General features: G+C 52.7%; 2 protein-coding genes across 6 annotated transcripts in view; both read left to right on the top strand.

Annotated features, from left to right (window-relative positions):
• Positions 1-3799, top strand: part of CCDC88C (coiled-coil domain containing 88C) — a 147375-nt gene extending 143576 nt beyond the window's left edge. For all 4 annotated transcript variants that reach the window (XM_027522094.1, XM_027522093.1, XM_027522095.1 and 1 more), the window contains one exon: positions 1547-3799. In XM_027522094.1, coding sequence (XP_027377895.1) covers positions 1547-2554 — 1008 coding nt within the window. In that variant the 3' untranslated portion in view covers positions 2555-3799. The remainder of the gene's footprint in view (positions 1-1546) is intronic.
• A 3931-nt stretch (positions 3800-7730) lies between these two features.
• The window catches only part of GPR68 (G protein-coupled receptor 68), a 37694-nt gene continuing 20580 nt past the window's right edge, over positions 7731-24844 (top strand). Inside the window, exon 1 of one of the 2 annotated variants that reach the window (XM_027521496.1) lies at positions 7731-7825. The gene's annotated coding sequence lies outside the window, so the exon portion shown is untranslated. Of the gene's footprint in view, positions 7826-17880; positions 17974-24844 lie in introns of those variants that run through there. The other variant, XM_027521497.1, reaches the window with a different exon arrangement.

Genomic DNA, 24844 nt, shown 5'->3' with positions numbered 1-24844 from the left:
TAGAAGTGTGCAGAAAGGGGCCAGGAGGCACGGCAGACAGCTCCAGAGTCAAACAGCCATAGGCTCTAATCCTCAGTCTGCCGTTCTTCAGATGCCTAATCTCTGTGACCTCAGTTTTCTTACATGTGTTTAGTCGCAAAGTTGTGTCCAACTCTTTGCCTCCCTATAGATGGTAGCCTGCCAGGCTCCTCTGTTCATGGGGTTTCCAGGCAAAAATACTGGAGTGGATTGCCATTTCCTACTCCAGGGCATCTTCCCGACCCAAGGATCAAACCTACGTCTCCTGCATTGGCAGGCAGGTTCTTTACCACTCACTGAACCACCTGGGAAGTCCTTTCTTACATATTAAGTGATGTTTTCATACAACCTTAAACAACTCTCACACAAGGTTGCTTTCAAATTTAAGTTTTTGGGATTACACCCGTGGTTCCTAGCACGGTGCCTGACATGTGGGAAGTACTTGGTAAATGGTTCTTGTCCATATTGATGACCCAGGTTCTTACTGCACACACACACCCAAGAGTAAGGCTTCAGGCTAACATGAAACAGCAGAGGGTGCCTCTGTCAAGCTGAGCATCCAAATGTTTTCAGGGGCCAGGAGTTGTCGGCAGGTGGTTCCTGAGCTGCTGACCCATCCTGCAGGCTGACTCCCCCCTGACAGGTCCCAGCCAGCTGGGGGCTGATTGCAGCAGCTCTCGGCCCTGACCTTTCCCCTGCTCCATCCCCAGCCTTGAGAGAAACCTCTAGCTGGGCTCCTCTAGGCTGTGAGGTGCTGGCAGAAGGCTGAAGTTGACCTGAACAGGCCCACCGAGCTTGTTGGCTCCGGGGGCTCCACCTGCCCCCAGGATGGTGACAGAGAACACTGGTTCCTGGCCAGGGGAAGCCCAGCCAGGTGGTGGCTGCCTGGCACGGGGTACAATCTGGAGGGCTGGGCCCCCTCTGCCTTCTCCTGGGCCTTTCTGGTTCCCTCTCCCTCCTCTGCCCCTTGTGCCTGCCTCTCCCCTTCCTAAAATCAGGAGAAGGATCTGAGAGGCAGTGAGGATGCTGTTGTGTGGTTGGTTCTGGCTTCTGCAGAGCTGGCCTTGTTTGTCTTCCTCTCTGTGGCCCACTGGAAGGCGCTTGCAGTGTGTCTGAGCCTGGTGGGCTGACAAAGAAGGTCCAGTCCTGCCCGTCAGCTTTCTGCTGCCTGGTGGAAAAGGAGACCCAGGTCAAAACGGTTGTCCTGATCCTTTCATAAAATGAATGAGCTTTGTGGGAAGTCATTTCCTCTCTGAATCTGCTTTCTTGCTTGTGAAGTTAGGGGGCGACTGAGTGGTGCCTGGGTCAGCTCCCTAATGATCCTCATTTCACATTGACCCCCACCCGACCGGGACAGTGTGTGCAGTGGGGACATTAGGCCCTCAACAGGCCAAGCAAGAAACTTCAGTCCCGGCCGTGTGGGCAGCCCAGGGGAGATCCTGGGTGGGAGGAGGGATCTCCAAGTCACACACCCCCACCAAGTCACACAGCCCCTGGACTCATTCAGTTCTTCTTCTCTTCCCTGTAGGATGCTCCCAGTTGCCGGGATGACCTGCTGAGTGATTACTTCAGAAAGGCCAGTGATCTCCCATCCACTGGAGGCCAGCCAGGCCCACTGCCCAGGAAAGAAGGGGCCAAAATGCCCACCAGCTTTGTGGCCCCCACCATCAAGATGCCTGTCTGCACCTCTGAGGGAAAGCCACTGAAGCCTGGGCAGTATGTAAAGCCGAACTTCAGAGCCACTGAGGCCGAGGCCATGCCCAGTGTCCCCCAGAGGCAGGCCCAGCCATCCCAGAGCCTGTCCCTGGGCAGAGCCCGGCAGGCCGCCATGCCCCACGCTTCCCACACGCCTGCCAGCCGGAGTGCATCCCTAAACCGGGCCTTCAGCCTGGCCTCTGCTGACCTCCTCCGGGCCAGCGGGCCAGAGGCCTGCAAACAGGAGCTGGGGGGTCCTGAGGCCTCAGGGGGCAGAGACCCAGGCAGCCACAACCTGCAGAGCTCCACAGCCCCTGGCTCCCATGGCCTGGCCCGTGAGCGGACCCCGCTTGTGGGAAAGGCTGGCGGCTCCTGTCAGGGCCCCAGCCCCCGAAGCCGGCCGCTGGACCTGAGGCGCTTCTCGCTGGCTCCCCCGAAGGAGGAGAGGCCGCCCCCCCTGCAGCAGTCCGCCACATCCCCAGCCATTGCCACTGGTGGCGGTGGCAGCAGTGGCAGCAGCAGTTCACAGCTCCAGCACTTCTCACCCTCTGCAGCCCCGGTCCCCAGGACTAAGCCCCAAGGCCCCCTGCACCCGGGGGAGTTGGCCACCATCCCCCCCGTCCGAGGGGGGCTCAGCCCCTCGGAAGGGGACGGGGTCCCGGGGCAGGGCCACAGTGAGGGCCTCCCTGCTAAGGTCCCAGGCAGGTCTCCAGACCTGGCGCCCCAGGGCAGCCGGACCCCCGAGGACTTCGGGCGTGGGAGCAGCTCCAAGAGCACGCCAGCATCCCCCGAGCCAGGTGGCGACCAGCAGACGGTGTGGTACGAGTACGGCTGCGTGTGACCTGGCTCCTGGCCCACAGCTCCTGGATCGCACCTGCTGATCACCGCAGCCTTTTCCCTGTCTGCCTGCGGCGCCAGGAAAGGGTTTGAGGAGGAGGAGAGGGTTCCTGTGCGTGTCTTCTGTTCTGTTGCTAAAAATGCTGTGCCAAGCCTTGAGAGGGTCGCGCCCCGCTGGTGTACAACCTGTCTTCTGTATCTGTAGCCTCCAGCAACCAGTATCTTTTGAACAAATCCACTCTGGTATGAGGACACTCAGAACGCAGTGACAAAGCAGACACTATTTGAGCACGCCCCTGTAGAACACTTTTGTTTGCAACTTGCTGACCTCCACTGAAGCATGTGTGTACGAGGGCATGTACACACACACGTACACACGTTCCCAGGGCTGAGCCCTGGTGGGTCTGGAAATTCTATTCCCCAAAGCCGTTTGATCCCAGGAGAAGCCCCCGCTGGCCAAACTACAAAAATCTGGAGGCCGTGGGTGGACCCCAGAGGCAGGCTTGCTGTCATACCGTTGTTGGGGTCCTGAGCGCTTCCCTTCACCCCAGAGCTGAAGCAGCTCTCCAGGCAGGTGAGGTGGCTTCGGGCATTTGCCTTCCCCGCTGGAGCCAGCTCCTGGGCTCTGCAGGGTGGGCTCCCGGGCCATATAGCCACCTGCCTTCCCTGGCTCACTTTTCTACAAACACTGGATCTGCTGGTCCTGGCGGGAGGGGCAGGGAGAAACCCTCGCCCCAGTCCCCCTTACCCAGCAAGTGTATATAGTGTAAAGTGGGGAGGCCTGTGCAGCAGCGAGGTGCACCTCGATTTATACCGTGGCTGCAGCGCCCCGACCTCCCTGTCTCAGGTGAGATGTTGATTTATTATTTCTGAGTAAACTTCTCATGGTAGAAACCAAATTTCTTTTAATATATTACCTATGTATGTACACACCCGTGTGAAATGTATGTACTTTGAGGGGAATCTATTTATGTTCCATTGGGAGTCATTCTTTCCTATCAGGAATCTCACCTGCTGCTTCGTCTCTTTGGTCAGATTCCTGGCACGTTTTATTTCCTGTTGTTTAGTAAAGGTGCTTTTTCTGGGATGTACTAAACCTGGTGATTTTTTTTTTTTTCCTTTAGATTTGATATACTGAGAAAGAAATGGAAAGTTAAGATCGCTTTTCAGAGTGCTTCGGGTTGTGTATTAAAAAGCCATTCGTTCTGGAACACAGGACAGGATTGTAATAAATGGACATGGACCAGTACTGAGTCCTGGTTTTCCTCACCATTCATCATGGCATCATTGACCAGGTGCTGGGAGCTCAGGGTTCCTGCCTTAGCACTGGCCACTGGAATCCACAGTTCCTTTGGCCACTAGGTCAGAAAACGTAGAGAGCAAGGTTTTTCTCTTTACAACAGCTTTTTTTTTTTTTTTTTCCAGACTTGAATTTTAACTTCGTGTAAATTGAATCCTATTTCGCTATGGGATTTGTGTCTGGCAGGAGCTCAGCTTAAAATGGTCCTGTGGATGTTCCCAAAGCTACCTAACGAGAAAGTACCAGACCTGCAATTTAGACCTTTAGAGGCCTCAGATCAGATGCTTAAATCAGATGGATGGATGTGAGGGGGTGGGGGCAGGGGAGAGGGTTGGTGGAAGTCAGAAGGAAGGAAGGCATATAAATATCCATACATCAAAATCTTTCTTCCAGTAGATTTCTGTCCAGCTGCTGCCTCGGTGTCTCCTTTCCTTTTTCACCAGACTTCTTTAAGAGGATCTCCTCTCAGGACTACCCCAACGGTCCAGTGGTTAAGACTCCGAGTGTCCAATGCAGGGGGCGCAGGTTCGATCCTTCTTCAGGGAACTAAGAATCCACATGCCTCTTGTTGTGGCCAAAAAATAAAATTAGACAAAGGGTCTCCTCTTATCTCTCTGCCCATTCTTTCCCCAGCCTCTGTGATCTGTGCATCTGGCCACTCAGTGGAGCTACCTCTAGCATATGAACAGCGGCCACCTTGAGGGCTTCATGCCGTGTGGCCTTTGCAGGTTTTGACACCTGGCCAATCACTCCTTGGAATCCTCACTCTCTGTCTCCCAATTCTCCCCACTGTGGTACGGCTCTTCGGCGCTGACTTGCCAGCCCGTCATTCATTCACTTATTCCTTCCACAGAGGTTCATCGGAAGCTTCCTGTGTGCCAAGTCCTAGGCTCCGCCTTCCAGACCTCTTCCCCCTTGAACCTCTTCAGAGCTGGCCTCCTGCCCCACTTCAAGTGCTGACTGCCCCTCAGAGCCCCGGCCTGAGGCTTCCTCAACTCCTCTCCCTGGCTCCTCCAGTGACACCACGCTGTCACACGAGCACAGCCCTCTGTGATGTGGGCCTGACCCCTCGTCTCTTCACATCCCATGTTTCATGGATCACATCCTGGACCTGAGAGTGCTTGTCGACTCTGGTGTCCTCGTCTTAGCCAGCTGTTCTCATCCTAGGTCACACACACACACACACCCCTGCCCCTGGGTATTGGCAGGAGCCTGCCAACTAGTCTGCCAGCCTCAGACAGCTCAGCCCTCATAGCACCTCAGGACATTCACCCCAGATGACCTCCACGCCTGCCACACCCAGCCTTTGTGGTTTGGTTGGCCCTTGGGCTCAGCTCAAGGCGCACCCAGCCCTCTTCTCACTCCCTCCTTTGGTCCCAGACAAGTTCATACACATCCACGGCTTTCATTCCAATCTGTTTGCAGAGGTTCCATTATCTCCAGCCCCAAGCTCTTGCTGGAAACCTCCAGATCTGTTCTCAGCTGGGAAGTCCCAAGACACTGCCAACTCAAAGTGCTCAACACACGATTCCCTGTCCTTCCCCCATCTCGTCCCTCCAGACAGCCTTTGACACCCCCCTCTCCTCCCCACACCCTATCCATCACTCCATCAGTTGGCTCCACACCTCACTCACACAGCCAGCCCCTGCCGATGGTCCTCTGGATGGTACCCTGGGCCTTGTTGCTGAGGGGGGCATCCCAATCATGCTTCTGCGCTCCAGGGCCCCATCCTCTCTGCACTGGCCTGGGAGACATGTGACCCAGTGTCTGGGAAATATCAATGTGGCCACTGGATTTTCATGCCCACTGCTGCCTGGAGGGAGACTTGGGATCATCTGTGGCCCTCCCAGGTGGCACTAGTGATAAATGCAGGAGACACGAGATAAATGCCAATGCAGGAGATGCAAGAGACACAGATTTGATCCCTGGATCGGGAAGAACCCCTGGAGGAGGGCATGGCAACCCACTCCAGTACTCTTGTCTGGAGAATCCCATGGACAGAGGAGCTACAGTCCATAGGGTCACAAAGAATCGGACATGACTGAAGTGACTTAGCACACATGCACGCAGGACAAGGGGCTACTCTGTGGAATACATTAAAGTGAGAAAATGAGAAAGCATAAGGCAAACCTTGGGAAGCACCAGCCAACACTAGACATCCAGCCAAAATATTTATCAACCAGCCAGGGTGAGGGAATGTACATATACACGCACATATTTACAGATATAAAGGCCTATGACATAATTTACAAATAAACTATATATAAGATACAAACTTTTATTATAAAATCCATACAGTCAATGGATTCTCTTAGAATGCTCTCACTGAATTTTGCCAAGCCTATGTATTTATAGCCAGCCTATGCCTGCAAGAGATGAATGAGTGTAGTTCCGATGTGAATGTCAGTTGATGTTTTATGTTAGCAAGTAAGATGAAAGTGAAACAAGCCAAAGATGTGTATCAGAACTTCACTCATTGATGACATGAGCAATTGCTCAGTCAGGTAGTAGTTGCTGAATGCTGGCCAAATTTCCTCAATTTTTTTGTGCTGCTCACATTGTGATGGCTTACAGACACAGCACATTAAAAAATAAAAGAAATATAGTCTACATACTATATTCACCCAGGATACACCTCTAAATTTAATCTGCACTATTCACATTTTTCCTATCACTTTCTCAATCAAGTCTAGAGAGTCTAGACACTGCAGAAGACATAAATCAAGCCCTGACTGGTAATACATGCCAATTTCTGTGGCAGAAATACTCCGGCCATGGCTGATTTCAAGCTGCAGCCATGGTGTTACTAACCACAGAGGCAGAAGGAGACGTGCAGTGTACCCTGTAACATATTCATGCCAGATGGAAACAGGTGCAAATAACCTGAAAAGCACAGGTAACAGGAAAATAATTAAGAAGAGACACATTTTGAGTATTTATTACTATGGCTTTTAACATAAATTACTCGCAGCTTTACATAAACTCATTTTTAATGATGGCCCTGTTTAACAACTGGCTTGGAAAATTCTGGGAAATTCACTAACCTGCTCTCACAGGTCAGTACAGGTTGGCTCAGCGCACCACTGAGAGCACCGCCTTTAAGGGATGGGCTGAAAAGCGGAAGAGACAGAACAACCGAGAAGAATGGGCCAAGAAGGAGGAACATCAAAGAGCAGAGCAGCTGGTGTGCAGAGCTGACCGTCCTGGCAGAGACGCAGGTGTGCGCAGTGTTCCTCGCAGTGTTCCTCCGCACAAGGGCACACAGGAGGCCACTCGGGTCAAGTCTGGAGGCTGCCTCCGGCTTCTCGTTTCTTCCATTCTCTCTTCTTGCCCTTCTCCCTGGAGCTAGGGCAGGAGTGAGCCTGGGGAGGTTGACAGCATGGGGGACCTCTCCATCTGTAAAGTGGGGCAGAGTGGACAACAAGAAGTCGGGCAGGAACCCAGGGGTGGGGAGTGGGGAAAGGGAGGGTCCTGGCAGGGACCAGAAAAGAGGTGGGGGTTGGGGCAGGGCTCAGAAATGCCCTTCCCAAACTCGGGCTTTGGGGCCCAGCCCACCGAGGTCAAGTTCACCAAGTCACACGACACACGCAGCCTGAGCTCTGGCAGAAGCAAACGGGCCACCTGCTCCCCACTGCCCCTACCCGCAAGAGACCCCAAATGAGCAGGTGGAGAAGAAGCCCCCGGGCCCCTCCGCGTTCCCCACGGGAGAGCAATGGCCCTGAGGAGCCCTCCGGGAAGCCGCACCCTGCCCTGGCCGCCGCGAGCCTCCGCCCCCTCCTCCGCCTCCAGGTGGCGGCGAGACGCGCGGGCGAGCGGGAGCCGTAGCCCGAGCGCAGCGCGGTCCACACCACGCCCCCGCCGGACCCGGGTCCCGCCGCCGCCGCGCGGCAGTCCTTTCCTCCCGCCCGCCGGCGTCGGGCCCAGCCGGGCGGGACGGACCCGCGGCCTGGCCTCCGGCACCCGGACCCGAGAGAGGTGAGTGCGCCGGGATGGCTCGGGTGGGGCTAGGACAGCGGCTGCCGCCCGGCCGAGTAGACCACCGACCTTCAGCGAGGCCGGTGCCCCACCCCCACTTCCCGCCGCCCACCTGGAAAGGAAAATGCAAAATCCAGTCTCCGACAAAGGCCTGGGGGCGGGGGTGGGGGGGTGCCGCCGGGGGCGTGGAGAGAGGAGAAAGGCCAGGAGGGAGGTCCTTATCATTCCGGGGTCCAAATTGATAGTGCTTTGGGGGTCCAGGGTCCTACCGCCCAGAGGGCGTGCCGCGAGGGTGGCGTTTGGGGTGCTGCGGGCCAGAGTGGGTTGCCCTGCCCAGGGACCCTGGAGGCTGATCTCGAAGTCTAACACTGTCCACCTCCCCTAGGGCACGGCCCGACCCTGGGTAACTGCAGCTAAGAGGGAGGGGCTCGGGAAGGGGGTCGGTTTGAGCCCTGGGAGAGGAGTCCAAGGACCCAGTCCCAGGCTGGGCGCTTTCCTGAGAGGGAGGTGAGTAGGGGCCAACTGCCATCTAGTGACGCCTGCTGGTGCCTGGCTTCAGAGGCGTCATCTCCTGAAGCTGTCTCAGATGATCTTTACATCCATTCTAGTCCAGCACATTGGCTGTCAGCTAAGTGGTAACCCCCGGTGGAGGGAGCTGGTTCCTGCCCAGACCACTCACACTCTAGCTGGGGAGACAGACTCAAATTCAAGAAGTGACTGGTGGGAGGTACACCTTGCTTCTCCTTCTTGCGCCAGATGACTAAGCTAACTAAGGGACACCTGCCCCCAGCAATACACCCCTGGACTAATTAGAAACCGCCCCCCATCCCCACCATCAGTACTCAAAGGGCCCCTTCTGTATCCACAGCACCACGCATACCAGTCACTGGGAGAACTCCCAAGATACCTCCTAGTCCCCCCTTGCAGACTTCAGCTTAGAATACACCTCTTCCAGGAGGGCTACCCTGACTGCCTCCTCTTGATCAGATGCTTTTTGTACACTGGGCTCCCAGTGTGGCTCCTCCTGCCCATCACCCTCCAATCATAGCTGTTATCAGAGTACTGTAGTTGCTGTGTCAGTGCCAGTTTTCCCTTCTGAATCAGAGTTTCGAAAACTCAGCCATTCAAGTTCCATGTTATTATATGCGTGATGTTTTCCCTTTGAACGTTTCTTCCCCTAGTCGTAGCATGCAGGATCTTTAGTTGCGGCACTAACCCTGGGCCCCCTGCACTGGGAGTGTGGTGTCTTAGCCACTGGACCACCAGGGAAGTCCCTTATGCTGTTTTCCTTTGAATAGTTTACTCTGGAGACTGGGTTACTGCAGAACCTCTATTCAGAGTAATAGAAACTTGAAACTTGCCATTTCTATTTTCAGATCTCCCCTGTGCTCCTCCACAGTTTCTTGGGCAGAGGCCATCACTTTTTTTGTTACCTTGGGTCCAAACCCTGATACCTCAGAATAACGCCTAGGTTCCCCAACTGGTCTCCAGCGGAGGACGAAGAGGGTCTAAGAACCCACATTCTAAAAAGAGGACAGCCTCCCGCCCTTCTCCACTCCTCCAGGGCCTGGCTCCCTCAGTGCCTTGGGGACAGGAGAGAGAGGGACAGGCGTCTGTGTCCCATGATGCAGCCTGCCACCCGAGGTCCCCTTGCCCTTGGTCATCTCTTCTCACCGGCCAGCCTGCGCTGGCCCTGCTGCCCCCTCAGGGGCACAAGACGAGAGTTCTTCAGAGGTGCACTGGGGCCTCCCTGCTGGCCAGATCCCTGATGTGGGAGCCTTGGCTGCAGCACCATCTCCTCCATGGCTCCTGGCTCCCACCCCACTGTTAGACAGTCCTCCTGAGAGATGTCAGCTTCTTTCCTCCTCATCCACTCAGCCACACAACCCTGCATGACGATTGGAGGTGTTAGGCCACTCACTGTCCACTGGGCCGCCTCTTGTCTCTCTCCAGGTTTCTTCTCTTCCTCTCCCCATCCTGAGCAGATTAGTGTGTCCCCTGCCAGAGCAGACCGAGTCCCCTGGGCTCCTCTCCCTGTGGCAGCCCCACCCTCCAGCTCTAGGAGACTTTTGGAGAATCTCACAGCCAATCACTGCTCACCTCTGATCCCAGTTCCTACTCCGCCCTCCCCAGTACTGAGTGTGCCTGTGTTAGGGGTGGGGATTAGGATGGGGAGGTTCTGAAGGAGAGTCAGATCCATCACTGAGGGACACTTAGTGCCTCTTTGTCCTCAACTGGACCCCAGTGGTCAACTCCAGGGCAAGAGAAAGAACCCTCGACTCATGGTTCTATTATACTATTATGTCCCTGCGTTGGGACTCCAGAGTCTTAGCCACTAGACCACCACGGAAATTATACTTTACATTAAAAAAAATTTAATAGAAGTTGTATTCTACTCCCAGAAGTGGAAAATCAGTGCCCCTGGCTACAAAAGGAAGGTAATTAAACAAATAAGAAGCAGTGGTATTAAACTTGAATTAGCACCTGTTACCTGCAGAATACACCTGAGGCTTACTCTCTAGCTTAGAAAGGGAGATTGTTGTTGCTGTTTAGTTGCTCAGTCGTGTCCGACTCTATAGACCCATGGATTGTAGTCCTCCAGACTCTGTTCTATCCATGGGATTCCCCAGGCAATGCTGGAATGGGTTGCCATGTCCTTATCCAGGGGATCTTCCTGACCAGGGATCAAACCCACATCTCCTGTATTGGCAGGCGGATTCTTCATCACTGAGCCACGTAGGAAGCATAGCAAGAATTAAAGTGGTGCTTGAGACATAATGGCACCCACCTGAGACTTTCTCCTTCGTGTAATAAAATGGATTAGGATAGAATTGGACTGGGAATAGCAATCTTTACATAGCTAAATTCCTATCATTCAGCACCTGCTGAGTGCAGGGTATCACACAGAGCCCAAAGATATGCCCCCTTTACAAGCCAGCCTTCTGCTGTAAGGCTTGTCATGTTTTATCGCAGTGGCATATTGGCTTCCACCAGGTCTGTCTGACTCATTCCTCTATCCAGGTACCCCCCACAGGGCCTGGAGCACAGGTGGTGAATGCACAGATGAATGAATAATGAATGAATATGTAGGTTGACCTCCTTGACTTTGATCCCACTGGGCTGCCTCCAGCCTTGACTTTCCTTTCTCTTCCTCCTGTCAAACTCAGCATGCTCCATCCTTCAAGGCCCTGCTGAGGGCTCTGCTTCCCCAGGAGGCAATCCTGCCTCTTAATAGTCCATCCCTGGCAGTGCCTATGCCCAGGGGAAGTTCAATTCCAGAGTCCAGTGTGTTCCCCACATGTCCAGAAGGCGAGAAGAAGGGGGTGATGCCACAGGTGCTCAATAACTACCACAGAGGCACTCCACATGGTGCCTCCTTCAAGGATGCATCTGCCTCAGCAGCTGTAAGACTTCCCCATTGCTGCTGTAACAAACTAACCACAAGCTCAGCGACTTCCAACAACACGAGCTGATTATCTTAACAATTCCAGAAGTCAGAAATGGGATTCATGGCTGAGTTCCATTGTGAAGGCTATAGGAGAAAATCCATTCCACTGCCTTTTTCACCTTCTAGAAGTGGCCTGCATTTCCCGGCTCTTGGCCAGCTCCCATCCTCAAAGCCAACAACGGCTGGTCCAGTCTCTCCCACCCCGCACCACTCTGACATTCTCCCTGTTCTTCTTCCATCTTTCACCCTTGTGATTGCATTGGGCTCACCCAGATAGCCCAGAATAACCTCCCCGTCTCCAGATACTTAACTTTATCACGTCTGCACAGCCCCCTTCCCCATGTAAGGCAACATATTTATAGGTTCTGAGGATTAGGACGTGGGCATCCTCGAAAGAGACCCTTATTCTGGCTACTACAATAGCTGTCCCCTGGTAGGCAGAGGACACAGCAGGTTGTGGTATATTAACAATAGCTGACATTTGCTGAGCATTTAAGCTCGGCCAGGAACTGTTCAGAGCACATCACCCAATATTCTGTGAGAAAGATGCCAGTCTTATCCACCTCACTTCATGGATGAAGCCCTAAGAGGTTAAATAACTTGGCAAGAGGCTGAGCTGGGGTTTGAACCCAGGCTGTCTGGCTCCAGGTAGCATCTCCTAATTTTGAGGCTACCTTCTCTGGCACCATGATCAACCCAGGAGATGAGTCGACAGCCTGGGAGCAGCCCAGGCAAGGTCTGAAGCCCAACACTGAGGGAGAATTTTCACCAAGATTTTCTGGGTGAGACATCACATAGACTATAAATTCTTTGCCAGTTCTCTCTCATTTCAGCCCTTTCTCCCCAGCCTAACACTCACCCCCCATCAGAGGCACCTGAGCTTATCCTGGGAAGTTGAAGTACGCTCCCAAGGGTTCCTTTTAGGGGCTCCAGACAGGTAAGTCTGGAAGAGTTTGTGGAACCTGAACTGGAGAGGCACACTTAAGCCTTCTACAGGCACTGGATAAGAGGGTGTCCTAACATTTATTGAGCACCCACTAAAGTTAAGCATGGTTGTAAAAGATTTTTTCATATTAACTCATTTAATACAACAACTCTGTGAGGTACTGTTATTATCCCCATTTCACAGATGAGGAAACTGAGGCAGAGAGAGGTCATGTAAGTTTCTGAGGTCACACAGCCAGTGTGAAGAGCCAGGATTTTACCCATTCTCCATGAGCAGGAAGCTGGTCAACCCCAGCCTGCCCTGTCTCACCCCACTTCAGTCGGCCAAGTCCTCTTTTGTCCCTTCTCAGTGTAACCTGCTCCCTTTGCACCTGCGCGGCTGGGCTCCCACTTTGTAGGTCAACCAGATTTCTTGAGAGCACCATTATATTTCATTCTTACACCAACCTTCATTATTAACCCCATTTTAAAGAAGAAATGAAACCTCTGGGAGGCTGAGTAACTTGCCAGAGCTCTAACAACCAGAGCACAACAGATTTAGGATTTGAACCCAAACATTCAGATGCTCCCAACTCAGCCTGAGCAAGCCCAGCCTGCAGGCCTCCTCCAGGAGTCCACAGCCTAGCTGGGAAGGTGACACGGGTTCCCCAGCTCTCCAGATGTATGTGCCAATGCTTCAACTGGACTTGAGCTCAGAGCTTCCTGCCTTCGGGTGTCCAGGTTAGTCACATACTGTCTGAGCGCCCACAGATGATCTGAGCGGGAGCAGAAGCAACAGTGTTCCATTAATCAGGCTGGTCGACTGATTAATCAACTCAGGTCCAAGCCTGCTGGCGTGTGGTTGCTGCCAGGAAAGATCATTTTCAGAAAAACCAGCCCCTTGTTGCCTGAAACCGTCCTGGGAGTTGCTGGATTCCGCAGTGAAGTTGCCCACCTTAAGGAGGAGCTAGGAAGCTCCCAGCAACAGGAAGCACAGGGCAAGGGAGTCTGCAAGAGGAGGCCTGGGCGGAGATGAGCCGGTGTCGGAGCCAAGTGAGGAAGTTAGGGACTCAATCCCGTCGTTTGGGGGATAAAGAGAGATTTCCTCTGAGGCTGGCCAGCTGTGCTAATTGGAAGAAGGAACTGGAAAAATGGTATAGTTTTTTTTTTTTTTTTTTAAGGTAAATAGTCTATACACATTCCTAAATAGGCACACATCCTTCCATTAGCATGAGCTCACCATGAGGATACATCTAGAAATACCTGCATCTGTACCAGCCAGGGTCTTGGCAGAAAGAAGAGGCCACTCTGGCGGGGTGACTGGGGAGAGGGTGACCCAGGGATGGTTTTCAAGGGATTGGGGAGGATTAAGGGAACAATGCAGGATGGTGCAGCACCCCAGGACTAGCATCTCTGGGGAGCTGTTACTGTCCCCAGACCTGCAGGAGGAAGGGGGTGAACAGCACAGGAGAGAGACTCCAACAGGAGCTGATGAGTGCAGTAAAGGGGGGGCGGCCAGTCTAAAGTGCCCCCAACTCCCCTGATCCCAGTCTCCGGCGACCCTCTGACCCCAGTGAGTGCTTCCGCTTGCCCAACCCAACAGAGAAGCCAGAGAGTGAGGGAACCCTGTGATATAATCAGTAGAGTAGGATGGAGAAGGGTGAAGAATGGATCTGCACGGGCCAATAAAAAGTCCTCCATCCACTTCCAGCCTGAGACAACCAGCTCTTCCATGCTTTCCATCAGCTGCCATTTCTAAGTCCCTGCTGCATGCTCCTTGGGCTTGACACCGGAAAACGCCAGTGCCAAGACCAAAAACCTACGAGAGACTGGAAAAGAAGACATGGACATAATCGTTACTTGTGCCAGCTATGGAGGAATTCTGACCACGTCTCTGGAGCCCAGCCCAATGTGGGAGAGGATTTCTGTGGGCAAGAAACACAGTTATTAGCACAGCATCTCAAATCCGCATTCCAAGAGCATGGGCCATAATTTACCATTCTCTAGGTCCCAAAAGGCTCTGGAAAACAACACATGCCTCGTTTTAACTAAATGGGCTCTTTGTTGTTTATATATGGCCAATGCCAAATTTTGTTTACAAATTCTGCTGACCCTGCCAAGGTCTGGACATCTTGACACCAAGAAACACAGTAAAGTCTAGCCAAAAGCCACTGACTCTGCAGGCGGTGCAATGAATCTCTTTGCTTCTCCAAACCTAGCATTTTCTCAGGGAGAGCCAGAGGTGCCCATCCCCCTATTCCACAGGACTATTCTGGATTTTTAAGTAAGCGGTATAGGTACCATGAAGGCTTCCCCTGGTGGCTCAGCGGTAAAGAATCTGCCTGCCAATGCAGGAGAGGCAGGTTTGATCCCTGGGTTGGGAAGATCCCCAGAAGAAGGCAGTGGCAACCCATTCCATTACTCTTGCCTGGGAAAACCCTATGGACAGAGGAGCCTGGCAGGCTATAGTCCATGGGGTTACAAAGAGTCAGACACCATTGAGCGACTAAATAACAACATAGGTACCATGCTGTTCTATCACACTAAAAAATGAAATGTGAGTTGAAATGGAGTTTGTTTTAATTGAAGACTGTGAAAGGTTCCAGATATGTCTGGACATCTGTAAACAGAGACTGTAGGCTAGAAAAAGAGAAGCAGGGAGACGGGATCACCGAGTACTGCCATACGGCCCCACTCCAGACGCCCCCACCTGATAGATTACAGTGTGTTCCCACCCTTGGAAATGGGCAATATGGCAGCCCTTCCAGGATTCACTTTACAATAAACTTTCTACGTCGCAAGCACTGTACCCCTGAGAGTCAGAATCCTCGACCTAGCAACTGATGATGGGCTTTAAACCCCGCTTCTATCCAGGAGGGATAGGATGAGGCATAATGTAATTGCTGCAGGAAGCAGCTTCACAGCCAGGCTCAGACACCCAGAACTGAGTGGCCTTAGGCAATTCACTGAAACTTGTTTTCCTGATCTGCGAAAGGCAGAGAATAAAACCACAGTATTCAAAGGGTAAGAACCAAGAGGGTATTTGGAATGGACCATAATAACAGCTATATATAAGAGGGTATTTGGAGTAAACAACAATAACACCTAACATCTACTGAACCCTAGTATGTGCCGGGTACTGAGCTAAGGGCTTGATTTAACTCATGCAGTCACCTCAACCTCCTTTTGAAGCTGCATCCCCATTTCACACACCAGGAACCCAGCACAGAGGAGTCCAGGGATCTGTCCAAGGTCACCCTACTAATAGGTGCAGAGACAGAATTCACATTCTGGAATTCAGGCACTCTGGCTTTCCAAGCCAAACTCTTCACAACCACTTTCAGTATGGCAATCTTTCAAAAAGTTTATCTGTGCATTTTTGTGGCATGAGTAGTTAATCCAGAAGACTCCATTTGTGAAGATTTCACAAGAAGGAATTTCAAAATGAGGACCAGCAGAAGAGCCTGCTGGGCACATGCCCAACAGGAAAAGCAAAATGCCTTGCCTCTCCCTGCTCCCCTGCCCACAGTTCATTTCCTTCCAGGGGCTCACCTAGCAGCTCAGTCACGAAGTGTGGAACTTTGAGCCCCCAGAACAGTTAGCAGAAGGTGAGCCATCAGACTGCCTCTATCCCTCCTCTGCCTGCACTCCAACTGCCCGCCATCCCTAACCCCCAACCATCCATCTGACCCACCAACCACACGAGCTTCAATGGACTCCTGCAGCGACCAGTCCCAGACACTCGGTTCACAAACAGGAACAGAGTGCCCTGCTCTCAGCTAGGTACAGGGCAGGGAATGAGGGTCCTGCAGAGCGATGGCTGTGGGCCAGTGACCCCAATGGGAAGTGCAAGGGATGCTGGGAAGGGAGCCAAGTGAGCAGGGAGAGGGACTCAGCACAAATTGCCTGGGACAGCCAAGCAGACCTGATAGGGGAGGTGAATTTCCGATCTTAAAACTGGGGCAAGGGTCCAGGAGGCAGGACAGGAGGTCTTCTGAGCGGACAGGGACACAGGAGGTAAGGTGCGCAGATGTGAAAGAGCAGAAGATGCTGAGGGGCCAGCAAAGGGGTGGCTTGGGATAGGATGCAGGTGGTGATGAGGGCTCTGGACTCACCTGCCTGGGTTTGGATTTCATTGCCTCTACTTAAAAAATCAGAGACATTATTTTGTAAACAAAGGTCAGTCTAGTCAAAGCTATGGTTTTTCCAGTAGTCATGTATGGATGTGAGAGTTGGACCATAAAGAAAGCTGAGCACCGAAGAATTGATGCTTTTGAACTGTGGTGTTGGAGAAGACTCTTGAGAGTCCCTTGGACTACAAGGACATCAAACCAGTCAATCCTAAAGGAAATCAGTCCTGAATATTCATTGGAAGGACTGATGCTGAAGCTCCAATACTTTGGCCACCTGAGGTGAAGAGCTGACTCATTGGAAAAGACCCTGATGCTGGGCAAGATTGAAGGCAGGAGGAGAAGGGGACAACAGAGGATGAGATGGTTGGATGGTACCACCGACTCAATGGACATGAGTTTGAGCAAGCTCTGGGAGTTAGTGATGGACAGGGAAGCCTGGTGTGCCGCAGTCCATGGGGTCGAAAAGAGTCGGACACGACTGAGCGACTGAACTGACTGAGTGACCTTTGGCAGGTTACTTGACCTCTCTGTGCCTCATTCCCCTATGTATAAAATGGGGATGCTGCTGCTGCTGTTGCTGCTAAGTCATTTCAGTCGTGGCCAACTCTGTGCGACCCCATAGACGGCAGCCCACCAGGCTCCCCTGTCCCTGGGATTCTCCAGGCAAGAACACTGTAGTGGGTTGCCATTTCCTTCTCCAAAAATGGGGATAATAAGAGTGAATAAGAGTATCTATCTCATAGAGCAGTGAGAATCAAATGAGTTCATGCATTTAAGTACTTACAGCAGTGTTGGCACCCAGTAAGTATTAATACTCAAAAGCCCAGAGTTATGACTATTAATGTTTTTGTATGGAAGCTTGTGGGGCAAAGGGCCCTGAAACCTCCTTGCATTCTCAACAAAACCAATAGGAGGTCCTCTGAGCTGTCCCTGGCCACCCCTCCTGCAGGCACACTCAGGCGGTCTAAGGCACCAGTGTAGGGATCCACCAGACAGCAAACGTAAGTGCAGACCACCCCCCGCCCCCAACCCATCGACCCCTCTATCTGGGCCTCATTTCTGAGGTCCCTGCGCGGTGGAGAGAGGCCTTGACAGCCAGGGGACCCTGAATCTACTGGATGGCTACTGATGTCATGGTGCTGGGGACACAGAGGTGAACAGCACAGAAAGGTCGTTTCAGGGACTCTCCTTACCTAGGGATTCCTGATGTGGCTGGAGAAGGACCCTTGAGCTTTTACAGCCGGGCCAGGGTGGGTGAGCCCCCCGCTGGCCGCTCGGGAGTCTGTCCCCCGGGGCAGGATAGTAGCGAGGGCGGGAGAGAGCTGAGCCTCCAGGACGGGTCTGCGCGACCGACCGCGGTTCTTCCCGGCCGGCGCCAAGCCTGTGGTCGCAGAGAAAGGCAGGGAGCTGGGGCCAGAATGGGTGTGCCCGACGGGGGCGGGAGGAGGGGCTGGGGGAGGGAAGATAGGGGCACGCTGTGGCTCCAAATTCGAGGAAGAGGAGGAGAGTCTGGCAGGGAAGCGGGCCGCCGGCTTCCCGCGACCACCCCCATCAGCAGCCGCCGACGCAGTGTCCACCCCGCTGGCGGCGCGCCGGCTGTAAGACGGACGCGGGTGACTGCGCCCCGGCCTCTCGCAGCGCAGGTACGTGCCCCCATCCCAGGAGCCTTTCCTCTCCTCGCCACCGCGGTGGGGTCGCCGGCTCGCGTGCGGGCAGCGGCCGCCCCCCGGGTTCCCGGCATCCAGCTCCGCGCCGCCCCCCGCGCGGCCCGCGAGCGCGCGGAGAGGGTGGGGGTTAACCGGGCCCCACGTGCGCGCGGGGAGGCCAAGAGCGGGGGCCGGGCGGGTGCGTGAAGGCGGCGGGCAGGAGCGGCAGCTGCGAGGCTGCCCGGCAGGATGTCTGCCTGCGGTTGCCGCCACCCCCTGGGCTAGCTCCGTGGCCACCTGGTAATTACTGCCCTCCCCGGCCGCCTGCCCCTCCCCGCGAAAAAAAAAGTCAGACAGCTAACCCTTCTCCTTCTAGAGCTGGAAGGCACAGGTGATCCACAAAGGGTTTCCTTGCCTTGCCCCATATCTACGCGCGGTTCCTCTCCCGCGATGGGCAGCTCCATCAAGCATAGGGCGGGATTACAGGGGCCAGAATAAGTCCCCCTGCCACCGAGGAAGGGGAAAACCTGCCCGCGATTGGCCGAATAAATGCCAGGTGGGGTGGCTGGTTGGCCTGGGCCCCGGTCTGCAATGAAACCGGCCCAGTTAGTCCTGGAGCTGGAGAACCGCGCAGCGAGCGGGAAGGCTCTTTGGGGTTTAGCGGTGGACCTAGGAGAGAGCACTAACTTGGAGCCAGAGGCTGTGTGGCTTTGGAAAGGTCACTTTTTGTGGCTGGGCCTCTGTAAACTGGAGATGACTACTAGCTGCCACTTCACAGAAGGGTTGTGAGGACAAAAAAAGATACGGGAATGGTTTGAAATTCTGCAAAGCTGAGATGATATGGTTAGGGTTTGGCTTCACCCCCCACGCCCACCAACGCGCATGAGTTTCCAGAAGAAGGAAGGAGAGAAGAGAATTCCTGAGCCTAACAGAGGAAGCAGGGCTGGAGCAGTGTGGATGCTTTAGACTGTACAGATGAGAATTATCTGCCCACAAGAGCCTAGTTTCAGAACGAGACATTGTGAGTTCAAATCTGGGCTTTTCCACTTAGAGCTCTTACCTTGGACAAGTCACATACTTTTAAGCCTTTTAAGCCTCAGTAGCACCATCTGTGAAATGAGTATGAAATAGAGTATCCTTCCTAGAGCATGAGATCGTGCAGGTAAGGATCCTGCCTTGAAAGCTTTGCCGTCCTCCCTAAATGTTAGCTCTGAGTATTCTTCTTCTTCTTTTTAAGTATTTATTTATTTATTTGGCTGCATGAGGTCTTAGTTATGGCCCTTGAGGTCTTCCTTGGGGCATGCAGGTTTCTCTCTGGTTGTGGTGCGTGGACTCTAGCATGCACCGGCTCAATAGTTGCAGCGTGTGGGATCTTAATTCCCTGACCAAGAGTCAAACCCATATCCCCTGCATTGATTGGAAGGTAGATCCTTAACCACTGGACCACTAGGAAGTATTCTTGTATACTCTGAGTATTCTTGTTATTACTATTATATTGCACCCTTCTGGGTACAGCACACATTGTAGAGAAAGAAGACTCATCTAACAGCAAATAAAGAGTGGAAAACAGTTTCATCCTTCCTATCGGGCTGGTCTCAAACAAGATACCTTGGCTCTCTGAGCCTTAGTGTTGTTGTTCAGTCTCTCAGTCGTGTCTGACTCTTTGCAGCCCCATGCACTGCAGCACACCAGGCTTCCCTGTCCTTCACCATCTCCCACAGCTCACTGAAACTCATGTCCGTCGAGTTGGTGATGCCATCCAACCATCTCATCCTCTGTCATCCCCTTCTCCTTCTGCCCTAAGTCTTTCGCAGCATCGGGGTCTCTTCACCTCAGTCTTTCCCTGAGTCAGCTCTTTGCATCAGGTGGCCAGACTATTGGAGCTTCAGCTTCAGCATCAGTCCTTCCAGTGAATATTCAGGGTTGATTTCCTTTAGGATCGACTGGTTTGATCTCCTTGCTGTCCAAGGGACACTCAGGAGTCTTCTCCAGCACCACAGTTCAAAAGCATCAGTTTCTCCTCAGCCTTCTTTATGGTCCAACTCGCACATCTGTACATGACTACTGGAAAAACCACAGCTTTGACTATAGGACCTTTGTCAGCAAACTGAGCCTTAGTATCTAATGTGGAAAATGGAGATTATTACGCCCACCTCACACACTAAAAAGCCCTTTCATGATTTACAGGGGGAAAAAAAAGACATGTTCCATTTATCTTTTGTTACACCAAAAACCACTTCAAAAGATAGTGGCTTAAAATAACTCACCTGTTTTGCTCACGAATCTGCAATTTGTTCACAGCTTGGTGGGTATAGCTTATCTCTACTCCTTGCAGCATCAGCTGAGATGGCCCAGCTGGGGATAGAGGGTCTTCTTCCAAAAATCACACACTTGTATGGTAACCCAACTGATCCTGGCTGTCAGCTGGGTCTGTATCCCAGGGTCTAGATTCCTCTCAGTGGGCCTCTCTGAGCCTACTTGGGCTTTCTCACAGCATGGCATCTAGGTTTCAAGAGCTACTATCCCAAGAGACAGGAAGAGGGAGCCCCCGGTCTCTTTAGACTTGGACTCAGAAGCTGATACAGTATGGTTTCTGGATCATTTCATTGGTCACTAGTCACAGAGCCCACCTAGATTCAAGGGGAGGGGACTGACATATCTCTTCATGAGAAGAACATCGCATAATTTCTAACCATCTTGAATCTACCACAACTTGAAAGTCTTTCCTTTGTTTTGTTGTGTTTTCTGAATGCCATGGTGACAAATTAATTAATCTTTGCAGAAGACATAGGCTTCTCCTAGGAGAAGACCAGCAGGGATACAACCATCCATGACTAGGGCCTTGTCCCAGAGCCCATTTGGTCAGGATCAGTTTCTCTGGATCTGATTCTGGGCTGAGGGAGCAGACATGCGGCATGGCAGCTTCTCTAGAATCTGTTTCCCTGGAACCTCTGAGGCTTCAGTCATCAGCTCTACCAACCCCGTGCCCTTAAAACAAGAGGAAGAAGCCAGAGAGAGTCATTTGAATTCAGAAAACTAGATTTTAGCAGGTGGCCCTGGCTGACTGAGCATCTTTGTAGCTCTTGCTCCCTGGAGAAGTCTGTTTCTCAAGAGGGTTGCTGCCTGGGTGTTTGGAGTGATTGTTGTCAGACATTATTAGGTTATTAATTGATGGGTTGGAGCACTCTGGGGCTAAAGGCAGGAAGCTGATGGGAGAAGCAGGTGCAGGGAGGGTTGTCATGGCAACCTTGTGGCCTGTGGTTTGTGCTCTGGCCTCAGAACGGGAAGGATGGCCCAGACAGCTCAGACCTTCTCAGACAGACCACAGATTCTCCAAAGAGAGACCAGAGTCTGTCTTTTGGGTTTACGTTGTAATGCGTTTCACACACCAACGCACACACATGCCCCGGGAGTCAAAACCAACCTTCTTCCTGCTGCCCCATCCCATATCCTGACTGCTTTCCCCAGTTTGCTAGCTCCTAACTTCAATTTTGGAGAAGGCAATGGCACCCCACTCCAGTACTCTTGCCTGGAAAATCCCATGGACGGAGGAGCCCGGAAGGCTGCAGGCCATGGGGTTGCTGAGGGTCGGACACGACTGAGCGACTTCACTTTCATTTTTCACTTTCATGCATTGGAGAAGGAAATGGCAACCCACTCTAGTGTTCTTGCCTGGAGAATCCCAAGGACAGGAGAGCCTGGTGGGCTTCTGTCTATGGGGTCGCACAGAGTCGGACACGACGGAAGTGACTTAGCAGCAGCAGCAACTTCAATTTCAGCCACGCTGGCCTTCCAGGCGGACTGCAGAAAGAAACGGAGTTTAGATTCATTTATTCATTCAAACGTTCAACACATTTTTGTTGTGCCTTTCGGACTTCCCTGGTGGCTCAGACAGTAAAGCATCTGCCTACAATGTGGAGACCCGGGTTCAATCCCTGGGTCGGGAAGATCCCCTGGAGAAGGAAATGGCTACCCACTCCAGTATTCTTGCCTGGAAAATCCCATGGACAGAGGAGCCTGGTAGGCTACAGACCGTGGAGTAGCAAAGAGTCAGACACAACTCAGCGACTTCACTTTCTTTTCTTTCTTTTGGACTGAACCACCTTCTCTCCAACAGAAAACAAAATAGACCCAGCTCCTCCCTTCTCATGGAGCTTGCTGTCTGGAAGGAGAGATGGGCATAAGACATAGTCATACAAGTTCCCATGCACTGCCTGGGGAATTATTAAAATACAATTAATTCAGACCTTGACTTGAATCCCAGCACTGCTGGTGATCCTGGGTCTCTTTGGTGGGATAGTAATAATTTCCTGGCGGGGTTGCTGTGTGGAGTTATCAAGGCGCCTTATGGAAGCACAGTGCCTTGCGTGTTGTGGTAAGCTCAGAGCACGTAACCACCCACGCCAGTGCTCTTGTCCTGTGTCCATTTATCATTCAGACCTCACAGGCCACCTTCTGTCTGTATGAGGAGCTCTGGTCCTAGCTCCCTGGCAGGCAGAGTGATCAAACACCCAGGCATCTCCACTCCGAAGGGCAAGTTGGCCAGGGAGGGATGAAAAGAACCCAAGGAAGGCTCTGGTTAATGCCATGGGATGGGATGGGGAGGGAGGTTTGCTCATCCCATGGGTGTCAAGGAGGGCTGTGTGGAGGAAGTGGCATTTGAGTCACCCTTAAAACAGTGGTTCTCAAATTGGTGTGTGTCAGAAAAACCCAAGGGAATTGCTCAAAGTGCAGCTTCTTGGGGCTGGGGGTGGGGTGGGGGGGTGCTTCCCTGGTGGCTGAATGGTAAAGAACCTGCCTGCCAATGCAGGTGGGGAAGATCCCCTAGAGTAGGAAATGGCAACCCACTCCAGTATTCTTGGCTGGGAAACCCCGACAGAGGAACCTGGTGGGCTCCAGTTCATGGGGTCACAAAGAGTCAGACGAGACTTAGTGACATTTGAGAAGTGCTGCTCACAGGGCCTTAGGTACAACATGGGGGTTGTGGTAGACAGAATAATGGCCCCCAAATGATGTCCAGTTCCTGGTCCCTGAAGTCTGTGAATATGTTACCTTACATGGTAAAAGGACATTAAGGCAGCAGGTGGAATTAAGGTTGCTAATCAGCTGACCTTCAAATAGGGAGATTGTCCTGGATTATCTAGGTGGGCCCAGTGTGATCACAGGGTCCTTAAAAGGAAGAGAGGGCTGGGGGGGGCAGAGAAGGAGATGTGAAGATGGGAGCAGAGGGAGGTCAGTGTGGTGCGATGACAGATGGACTCAGCCTGCCACTGCTGGCTTTGAAAGTGGAAGGGAGCACAGGCCAAGGGATGCCAGAAGCCTTTAGAAGCTGGAAAAGGCAAGGAAGTGGGTTTTCCCCATACCCTCCAGGAGAAAGGCAGGCCTGCTGACACTTGGATTTTAGCCCAGCGAGACCCATTTTTTTTTTTTTTTTGACCACACCTCACAATATGTGGGACCTGCATTTTCCAAGCACGGAGTCTTAACCACTGGACCACCAGGGAAGTCCAAACTTTTTTATTTTTTTGAATAATTTTATTTATGTCTTTTTGGCTGTGCTGGGTCTTCAGTTGCTGTGCAGGCCACTCTCCAGTTGTGGTGTGGAGGCTTCTTATTGCAGTAGCTTCTCTTGTTGCAGAGCATGGGCTCTAGAGTGCTCAGGCTTCAGTAGCTGTGGCTCCTGGGCTCTAGAGTTTAGTAGCTGTGGCTCATGGGCTTAGTGGCTCCAAGGTATGTGGGATTCTCCCAGACTAGGGATCAAACTGATGTCTCCTGCAGGCAGATTCTTCACCACTGAGCCAACAGGGAAGCCCTCTTTATTTTTTTAAGACCCACTTTTGACCACCAGACTGTAAGAAACGTGTGTTGTCTTAAAGCTAAATTTGTGGTAATTTGTTTCAGCAGCAACAGGAAGCTAGTCTAGAGCCCTGTCTTTGGAGTCAAACCACTCTGCGTTTAGCCTGCTGTGTGACCCTGGGCAAGATGCTGGCCCTCTCTGAGTCTCAGTTGCCTTGCCTATCGAAGAGAGTTGAAGTGAAGCTTAAAACGGGAGACATTTGGAAGGCACTCAGCACGTGCTCCCAAAATGGCACTTCCTGTGCTCCCTGATCCTGAGTTGCTCCCACCTCTTTTCTGACCCCATGAGGGAGGGCAGCAGAGCCAGGCACTACGGGAGGTTCTCTCCTTGTCCTTCTCTTGGTCCTTGAAGCCATCCTAATTCATACCTGGCCACTTGGAACTTGCAGCAGTGCGAAGCCTTCCATCAGCTCCTCTGATGTAGGTGTGTGCTGCAGTGTGAGGCTGGGAAGGCCAAGACCAGTTTTCAGTGCACAAGTCGTCCCTGCAGTCAAACAGCAGACATCTCATTATAGAGAGTTCTTCTATTTTTTGGAGCCCTTGGGGAGCCTCCAAGACCTTTACCCCAACTAGCCCCATTCAGTAGAGTACCTATGGGGAATACGGTACACACCGTGACAAGCATCCTACCAGGCTGGCCTGCCCATCCTTCACCCTCTCTAGGGAGACTCAGATGGAGGGGCAGGACCTTCCAGCTCGAGGGAGTGGGGCCATCACCATCACCACCACCAGTCTCATCATCACTGCATCCTCACTACCATTGACCTACTAAGTGCCAGGCACTTGCTGGACCTCATCTTTGATTCTCACAAGTGCCAACTGGTCATCCAGGAATGGAGTTTCTCAAGGTCACATAGTCAGACAGTAGCAGCACGGGGACTTAACCTCCACAGTCTGGCCCAGAGTTTCTGTTCTTAACCGCTCCGTGTTGCCGGGAGCCAGCGTGAGGAACTCCGCCCATGGCAAAGGTCATGAGGAAGGAGGCTCGGCATACGCAAAGGCGGGATCGAGC

The sequence above is a fragment of the Bos indicus x Bos taurus genome, chromosome 21 (genome assembly GCF_003369695.1).
Source record: "Bos indicus x Bos taurus breed Angus x Brahman F1 hybrid chromosome 21, Bos_hybrid_MaternalHap_v2.0, whole genome shotgun sequence".
Lineage (NCBI taxonomy): Eukaryota > Metazoa > Chordata > Mammalia > Artiodactyla > Bovidae > Bos > Bos indicus x Bos taurus.
Note: the sequence above shows the minus strand (reverse complement) of the source record. Positions and strands in the feature narration are given on the sequence as shown.